The sequence below is a fragment of the Sorex araneus genome, chromosome 4, assembly GCF_027595985.1.
Source record: "Sorex araneus isolate mSorAra2 chromosome 4, mSorAra2.pri, whole genome shotgun sequence".
NCBI lineage: Eukaryota > Metazoa > Chordata > Mammalia > Eulipotyphla > Soricidae > Sorex > Sorex araneus.
The window spans coordinates 10,563,801-10,573,283 of NC_073305.1; the positions used below are offsets into that span (position 1 = coordinate 10,563,801).

Sequence of the window (9,483 nt, forward strand, 5' to 3'; positions counted from 1 at the left end):
CTCCCTCCCTCCCTCCCTCCCTCCCTCCCTCCCTTCCTCTCTCTCTCCCCCCCTCTGTCTCTGTCTCTCTTTCTGTCTTATTCAGCCAAAATCTGTAAAGGATTTATTCTGAGGAAGAAATCCCCCAAAGAAAAACAGAGTTTTCATTGCAGCATTTACCTTGTGATTTCATCCTAAATAAAACTTTTTTTTCCCCCTATGCCACTTTTCTATGTATTTAGTAGATTTTTCTTGTGTTTCATCAAACGGACTTTTTCGATGGATTCCATCAGTAAGATTCACACGGCAGACATGAACAAATCACAGCCAGCATCTCTGACTCACCATGCACCGCATCAGGAAAGATCTAATCCCGGGGCCAGGATGATAGTACAGTGGGGAGGGTGTTTGCCTTGCCTACGGCTGACCTGGGTTCGAGCCCCGGCATCCTATATAGTCCCCGAGCACCACCAGGAGTAATTCCTGAGTACAGAGCCAGGAGTAACCCCTGAGCATCAACAGGTGTGACTTAAAAAAAAAAAAAAAAGAATTTTCTCCTTCCTGTGCACCCGTTAAGAGTGGAAACCTCAAGTCAGGGCAGGAAACACAGCAAGGCACTTGCCTGGTACGTGGCTGACCTGGGTTTGATTCCTGGCATTACATATGGTCTCCAGCCCTGAGCACCGCTGTGGCCAAACAAAACAAAACAAAGCAAACAACCCAAGAAAAAGAGTTGTCTTCCCCTGCCAAAAAAAAAAAAAAAATCAAAGTTTTTCACTGGACAATGTAAACAGTCTACTTTTCCTTTTTAAAAGCTTTCATTTTCCCACTTCTGAGGCATGAGAAAGGCAATTCTGGGGACTGTCTGGCTGGAACTACAAGGCATTTTCTGTCATGGACGAAGGACAGCAGAGGGGCCCCGGACAGCCCTCAGAGATGGCACTGTCCGCCCACCCGGCTCACCGCCAGGACACTGGTGGGACCAGGGCACCGTGCCACTCGCCATCAGCTGTGAGCTGGCGCTGCCCTCCAGTCCACATGACCTTTGTCCCCTTCGGAACACAGTGGAGGCAGCACACCTGCACCAACGACCTGGCCCTGCCCAAACACGACGGCCTGCAGGACTCTGGGCAAGCTGCGGGCCTCCTGGGAACCCGAGTGGGGACTCCTGTGGCCACACTTCATCCTGGCCCCGAACCTGCTGCCCCCACGGCACCCGCCAGGGGCTTCTGCAGAAGCATCGAGTCCCCCCACGAGAGCGGGCAGGGAAACAGCTGGGAGACCCACTTCTGATCCCAGGGAGATCCCAAAGGGACACCAGGAGCGACACACTGCAGTTCCCGACGGTTCAACTGTATGGGTCTGGGGGTCACATCAAGGTTCTCAGGGCTTGTTCCAGGCTCTGTGCTCAGGGATCTTCCCTGGAGGTTTCAGGGAATATCCAGGACCACACTGGGCTCAGCCGCAGGCAAGGCCGCGCCACCTCTCCGGCCCTAGATTGGTTTGGGGGGTTTGTTTTGTTTCAGGGGGAAGAGTCACACCCCACAGTGCTCAGGGGACCATGTGGGGTGCTGGGGATCGAACCCAGTCAGCCGCATGTCAGGTAAGCCTTACCCGCTGGGCTGTTGCTCTGGCTCCCCCGAGACTTATTTTTTAGACCTGCGTCCCGGTACTGTTTTGTCCAAGCCTGTATTTAGAATGGTGACGGGGCCAGAGAGTACAACAAGGGGGGGCGCTTGCCTTCCCGTGACCCGGGTTCCACCCCAGACATCCTGTTCTCCAGACCAGGCCAGGAGGGACCCCCAAGCTCAGAGCCAGGAAGGACCACTGAATTCAGAATCAGAAGTAAGCCCTGAGCACGTCTGAGAGTGGCCTAAAAAAGAAAACAACAGGGGCTGGAGTGATAGCACAGTGGGTAGGGCGTTTGCCTTGCAAGCGGCCGACCCGGGTTCGGTTCGATTCCCAGCATCCCATATGGTCCCCTGAGCACCGCCAGGAGTGATTCCTGAGTGCATGAGCCAGGAGTAACCCCTGTGCATCGCCGGGTGTGACCCAAAAAGAAAAAAAAAAACAACAGAAAACAACAAAGACCAGAATGGTGTCACCTCAATCATTCCTGAACAAGTGCGAAAGTTTCTAAGAACGATGCTCACGCACCTCAACCAGAATTAACTTGGTCTTTTTCCATATAATAAAAGAGACATTTAAAAGGGAAGGCTTACTGACAGGGAAAGTAAGATTAGAGGACAGATTTGTAATGGCATAAAAAAAAAAGTCCTTAAGGGCTACAGAAACAGCACACAGCAAGCAGGGTGCGCCCTGTACCCGCCGACCTGGGTTTGATCCGTGGCATCTCATAGGGTCCCCTAAGCACCGCCAGGAGTGACTCCTGAGTGCAGAGTCCTGAGCATTACTGGGTGTGTTAAAAACAAACAAAAAACAAAAGCCATTAATGACAGGGCCAGGGAGAGCGCGAGGGGAAGAGAACACGCCCAGCAGGCGCTAGCCCTGACTTCCACTCCTGGCTCCCACGAGCACGACCACGTGTGGCCTGACGGTTCTGCACCCACTGCACTCTGCTGGGAGTGGCCTTCCACGGCGAGCATGGCGGTAGGAGAGACACACCACCCCTCCTTAGCATCTCCTCAAAGCAGGTCACAGGGAACCCCCTCCCCCCACACATACCCCCCTAACAGAGCACACTCGGCCCCTAAGGCGGCAAGTCCAGCAGCCTCTGGGGGTGACTGGAAAGTGGGCTGCTTCTCCGGGTCACACTCGCCCTCTGGCCTTCTCCCAGCGGGGCTGGATGAGCAAGCACGCGCGGGGTTTGCAAGCACTTGGCATCAGGCCGCTGATACGCTTCTGCTAAGCAAAATGTGAAAGCGTGGAAAATGAAAGTGATAGAACTTTGATTTTATTGGCTCGGGGCCCCATAAATGTCAGCAGGGCGCTCCACCCCTGAGCTACCTTCCAGCACACAGCCGAGATTTTTGAAATGGGCTCCCAAGTTTTTGTGCACGTGTGCAAGCACACATTTCTCCGCGTGTGTGTGCATGCGTGCGCGCGCGCGCGCCTGTGTGTGTTGGCAGAGGTCGAAGGCAGGATCCCGCAGAGGGAAAAGCATCAGCAGACCCGGCGCCCCCGAGGTCCAGTTCTGGTTCCTGACTCATCCGGGCCTTCATTTCCTCAAATGCTCTCCCGGGGCTGCACGGCTGGAGTGGAACAACGATGCACAGCAAGAAGGAAAGCGGAAGACGCTGCCCATGGCGGAGGGAGGGGCGCCTCGTCCCCGCTCTCTCCTCACGCTCAGAGCACCGAAAGATGAAAGAAGGTTGTTCCCCGTCAGACTGAAGCCGGGGCCTGGCCCAGGCTGAGGACCAACCATGGAGAAGGGCAAGAGTCAGAGGTTCACATACCCCAGCCTTGACAGGGTGACACCTCGCAGACCCAGGGAAGGCCTCCTGTGACAACTTCCCACGGGGACCCCGCACCGGCACCGACTCACGCCCCAACCCGCCTCTGGGTCCCAGCCTTTTCTCACGGAAACCCTCCACTGGGATTCTGTCTTTCATCTGCAGCAGCGCCGCGAGCTGTGTGAGGTCCCGGGGCAGACGGGCCAGGAGGCCAAACTTCCTGACTAAGCCCAACATTTCTCCTCCAGGGCGTTTCCACAGCCATGACAGCACCTCCCGGACCCAAGTGCCGCTCTGGCCGGCGGCAGACAGGTTTGCAGGGGAAGCGATCAGCAGCGGGCCTTCACATGGGCAAGGCGCCGGGTGACGAGGCCAAGGCTGTGCCCCGGAGCGCGTGGCACTGCCGCTGGCCGTCTGCCCACCATCTCTCCGCTACAAGCATGGCCTGAGGCCCGTCAGGAGCCTCCACGGCGGCGGCAGGTCTATTTTGCAATTAGGGGCGGCTGGCGCTGGCACAGGCGTCAAGGTTTCTTGAGACAACGAGCATGACCTAGAACTTCTCTCTTATCTAACCGTCCTTTTGCTATTTCGGATTAAAACTGAAAAAAAAAAAAAAGGCAAAGCAATTTTCTCCGAATAGGAAAGGCACATGAGCAAGAGTGTGCCGGGCGCAAGCCAGAGACGCGAAGAGGACTTGTAGGAGGGGACCCGCCAGGCCCAAGGTGCTGAAACCTGGTGGCCCCCAGCCAAGGGCAGAGGCTTTCCCTCTGTGAGGACGCGATCTGGCAGCAGCCCCAACAAGGGGAGAGTGACCCCGACAGAGGACGAAAGAAAGGGGGTACAATCCAACAAGGCTCACCTGTGTAAGGACCCGAGGCCGGTGTCTCTGGCGTTCTGCAAAGAACGAGTTTACATAACAGGCCTTTGTGCTGTCCCAGATAAGAGAGAGCAGAGGAACGAGCTAAGGATTCCACAGCGGCTGAGATTTCCTGGGGGACAGGGGGACTGGGAGGACCAAGGGGAGCGCGAGAGGCGGGTTAATAAATCATCTGTCCTAATAAGAAACAGGTTAGCCCTGGAACAGAAAATGGCAAAGCACTACAGAGAAACTGAAAATAAGAACTGGAAACTGAAAAAGCAGTCTGTGTTTGGAAATGAAAATAGTTGATATCATTTTAAAAAAATGTTTAACGTGCCTGATAAGGGAAGAAGCCAGTCATGACAGCCAACGGACGGTCAGCCCTGCTTCTCATGGTGCTTCCGTGTTCTCCGCAGTAGGACGTCCAGAACGGCCAAGACAAGGAGGCACCGAAGCCCTCTCAGGGCCACTGGCTGGCTTGGGGCACGGAGGCAACAGGGACTTTTCACTGGCCCTCCTGCAAAATCTCGGGAATCCTGAGATCATGAGCCACGTGGCTGCCTGGCTATCCAACATCAAGAGATTCTGAACTAGCTGCTGCACGGCCGGAGTTTCCCAACGGCCCTAAGAATTAGTCAGCTGAGAGCCAGAGCGCCAGGACACAGGGAGGGCGTTTGCCTGGTACGTGGCTGACCTAGGTTCGATCCCTGGCATCTCATATGGTCCCCCGAGCACTGCTAAGAGTAATTCCTGAGTGCAGAGCCAGGAGTAACCCCAAAGGACCATTGGGGTGGCCCCCAAACAAAACAAAAGAATTAGTAAGCGAAGATCAGTAGTCTGGATTCACTACTGAGAATGCACTAGGAGGTGGCCGTGGTAATGAAGGGGTGTCACGGACCAGCTCTTCAGACTCCTACTTTAGTGCTCATTTTCAGGGGTTCCACAATACGAAAGACTGGCAGCCCCTAGAACTGTCCCAAGTTCATCTACAAGCTGAGTGGAATGAGCAGACTCAGGGCAAAGGCTCAGGATCTGGCCATACATCTGGGTGTTCTGAGCCACCAGAGCAGGGCAAGTGGGGAGTGACGGGGGGGGGGGTACCCATTCCTCTAGCTGCCAATCACCCAGAAACTGTGGGGTTTGAACTGGGTTGAAAATCTATCAAGCGCCCGAGTCCACACATTCTTCTCTCCAAATGTGACCGTACTGTCACCGGGTTCTTTCCTTGCAGATTCTGGGGGGTCCCAGGTTGGAATGTTGCTGGATTCCGAAGGGTGGGCAAGTGTAAAACTGAGCACTGGACTCAGAGCCCAGCTAGAACGGGGCTCAGATTCTGCTTCTGCCTTGTGTGCAGCCTGCGGCCAGCAGCTCACCACTTACGGTGGCCTTGGTGTCCTCTGGAAACAGTGGTCAGTTCCCAGAGCCTGGATCCCGCACGCCCACAGTGCTGGGGGGCCGGTGTGGGGTCAGACTGGGCTCCTGGGCCTTCCAGGACTTCCCTCTGTGCCGGGACACCAGCAGAGATGCAAACTGCTATGACCTTAACCCCCGAGGGAGCATCGGTGGGAAAGAGGGTCTGGGGGAGCTGGGGAGGGCGGTGGGGGAACCGAATGATGATGTCGTGGTTATCCAGAGACCAGGGCCAGAAGGGCAGAAAGCAGACACAACAAGGTCCTGGGGCAGACACAGCCCTGGCATGCTGGACGGCCACAGGGGCTGAGGAGGCTGGATGCAGCAGGTGGGGGCCCGGGCTGGAGTGACAGCACAGTGGTCAGGGCGTCGGCCTTGCAAGCGGGCCAACGCGTTTAGATTCGCGGTTTAGATTCCCAGCATCCCATATGGTCCCCCGAGCACCGCCAGGAGTAAGTCCTGAGTGCAAAGTCAGGAGTAACCCCTGTGCATCGCCAGGTGTGACCCAAAAAGCAAAAAAAAAAAAAAAAAAAAAAAAATGCAGGCAGGGGCCACAGAATGGTGCTCGCTTACCTGGAAGGAATAAAGGGATTTCATTTGATTTGGAAGTGTTCAAACTTAGTGGTTTTAACTTTCTTTTAAATTTCTCTTAGCTGCAGAACTAGTCAGAAATAAGCAGAAGCACAATATAAAACAAAGCGGAAGTGGTACTGCTCTGGAGAAGTGAGGAGCTGGTCAGGGCCTCTCTGTCCGTGCCTTAGTTTTGTTTTGCAGTTGGGCAACACACAGAGTTCAGGGGTTACTCCTGGCTTTGTGCTCAGGGATCACTCCTGGTGGTGCCTCGGGGACCATACAGGGTGCCAGGGGTTGAACCGGGTGGCCACAAGCAAGGCAAGCGCCCTCCCCGCTATCCCGTGGCTCTGCCCTGACCAGACCTTCGTGTCTACCCTTCCCCTTGCCTTTGGACCCTCAAGTTCTGGAGTGCAGAAAAACTGAAAAGCCGGGAGATAATCTAGCTCTGAGGCTCCTCCCGGGAAAAGAGGTTTAAGAGATAAAGCTGGACACTTGTGGGAACCAGAACAGGCCCTGGGAAGTTCTAAACAACCCCCCTGACACGGATCAGCTTTCTGCAGAAACGTGAACCTTGACTCATCCATATTTCCTGTTGAACTCACACTGTGCCACCTACAGGCAGAGAAACAGTGTCTCCCAGGAGCTGACAGGAGGACTCGGACCCCAAGAAACAGAAGAGAATATTCTGGGTCAAGGAAGAATTCTGTACCGTGCGTGTGCTGGTGGTGGCAGGTTCATGGAGGTTTGTCAAGATGCATACAACTGCATACCTAACACGGTGGTTTCCTGTCTGCAAAGTAAACCTCATATATAAATTCGAGTTTTTGAAGAAGTCCCATTGCTGGGCTGAAGGCCTTGCATGCGACCTTCCCAAGTTCCATTTCACAGCATCATATATAGTTCCCGGAGTCGGATTAGGTGTTGCCCCAAAGTCGAAAAAAAGAGAGAAAGGAAGAAATAAAAGAAAGAGAGAGAGAGAGAGAGAGAGAGAGAGAGAGAGAGAGATCACATTGCTAAAAGACACCTCAGAGGCACTCAGAGAAGTAAAAAAGTAAGAGCAGGAGTAGTTCAGGGAAAGGTTCTGCTCTGGTGCAACCACCGCTGCAAGCTGAGGTTTGGATTACTCTGCCTGCAGGGTAAGGAGGCGAGTCACTGCCCCCCCACCCCCCTCCAAACAGCTGGATTCTAAGAGTCCCCAATGCTTTGGGGCAAGGAAATGGCTGAGCAATGGCCCCAGGCTCAGAGCCGTTAGGTGCCGGGCTGGATCCGCCACCTCCGAACATCTGAACATCTGTCTCTCTCGGGCAGGGCCCGGTCGCAGCGCCCCGGGAGTCGTGCCACACCCACGCTGCTCCGCGGCCTCCCAAGAACAATCTGGAGGTGACCAGAAGGGAAAGAAATCGCCAAGCGCCTGCCCCGCGTTGCATAACCTGCGCTCAGGGACACAGTACACCCAGGGCGGGCTCTGGGCACAGGTTGTTATCTGGCCAGGTAAACAGGAACACCCTGCCCCCTCACCTCCCTGCCACCCCCCCCCCGCCCCCGCCAGCCAGCCAAGCGGGAGCCAGGGGAAACCCCCGCTGCCGGGGACCCCTCAGGGTGGCCGCCAGCACCCCGGGGCACAGCCTGCAGCGGGCCACCCCGGCACAAGGCACAGCCCCTCCCGTGCCACCTGTTCCAAAGGGGTGGGACCTGCCCTCCGTGACTCAAAGCTGCCCGCCCCCGCCCAGCTCTTCCAGCCCCCAAACACATGAAAATGACCAAGGAGAAAAACCCCAACACCCTCCCCAGGCCCCCCCCCCCAATCCGGCCCGGGCGGGAGTTTCCGCCGCCCCTGTGTGCCGCGCGGGTGCCAGAGGTCCTGTGGTCTCGGGACCACGGTGGCTGCCCTCTGTCCACGGCGGCGGCGCGGGCGGGAGGCACCACCCTAAACCGATGCCAGGGTGGCAGAAACAAAGAGCCAAGTCTCCGGGCCAAAGGCCACCGCGGCCCCGGGGGGTGGGGGGGCGGGGGAGCGCCGGAGCCCCAGGGACTCCAGCCGCCCGGGCACGGCTCCTTGAAAACAAGGAGATAACAGGAGATACACTTGCCCGCGCCGGCCGGCCCGGGCCCGGGAGGTCCGGAGGTCACGTGAGCTGGGCCGGCCAGACCCGGACCTGCCCGCCGGGCGGCCGACCCCCAGGTGCGCGCACGCCGATGCCGGCCGCGGCCCCGGCCCCGGCCCGGGGAGGGAGGGGGCGGGGGGGGCGCACCCCCGCCTGTCCGCCGGCGGCCGCGCGGGTCCTCTCTCCCCCACCTTCCGGTGCTCCGGCAAGTTTTCAGTTTCCAGCAAACTCGGGCGGGGGGAGGGGACGGCGGCCCGCCCCGCCGGGGAAAGTTCCACCGCCCGGTCCACAAAGAGCCGCGGGGGGCGTGGCCAGGCCGGAAACTGACAAAAAGTTGCCCCCCCCACCTCCCCCGGGGCCGGTGCCCGCTCGGGGGGCGTCGTTCCCCGGGGGCTCCCCGCGGGCGGCCCGAGCGCGGGGCCGCGGGGAGGGGGGCGGGGAGGGGGCGCGGTCGGGGCCCGCCGCCCTCCACCCGGGATGGGGGACCCCGGCGAGAGCCCGCGAGGACCCGGCGCCGCGCCCCGCCCCCCACACCCGCGCTCGCGCACCCGAACCTCGCCCCGAACCCGAGGCCCGGGCCTGCTCCCGCAGCTGCAGCCCGCGGGCTCGGCCCGGAACCTCGGAGGCAGCCGGGGCGCTCGCCGCGGCCTGGGGCTCCCCGCGCGCCGCCCCCCGCCCCCCCGCCGGGAACTTTCTCGGACCCCCGCGGCGCGGGCCGGGCCTCCCACCTTGACCCGCTTGCCCTGGATGTCCAGCGTCTTCATGGTGAAGTCGACGCCGATGGTGCTGCCCTGGCGCTCCGAGAACACGCCCGTCTTGAAGCGCTGCACCACGCACGTCTTGCCCACGCTCGCGTCGCCCACCAGCACCAGCTTGAACAGGAAATCGTACTGCTCGTCCGGGTCCCCCGGGCCCGGGCCCGCCATGGCCGCGCGCGAGCCGAGGGCCGGCGCTCGGGACGCGGGAGGCCGCGGGGCGCGCGGAAGCCGCCGGCTGCTGGCGACGTGGAAGCGGCCGCAACACCTGAAGAAGGGGCGCCGCCGCCCGCCGCTCCGGCCCCGGCCCCGCCCCGCTCTGCCCGCCGCCCCGCCCCTGGCCGGCCCGGAGCCTCCGTCCCGGCCCCGCCCCGGACTCGCCCGGCCCG

At 59.1% G+C, this 9,483-nt stretch overlaps 1 protein-coding gene across 1 annotated transcript in view; it reads right to left on the minus strand.

Moving 5' to 3' along the window:
• RAB43 (RAB43, member RAS oncogene family) overlaps window positions 1-9,483 on the minus strand; it is a 29,836-nt gene extending 20,353 nt beyond the window's left edge. Inside the window, exon 1 of the mRNA XM_055135367.1 lies at window positions 9,068-9,483. Within this exon, the coding sequence (XP_054991342.1) occupies window positions 9,068-9,265 (198 nt within the window). The 5' untranslated portion in view covers window positions 9,266-9,483. The remainder of the gene's footprint in view (window positions 1-9,067) is intronic.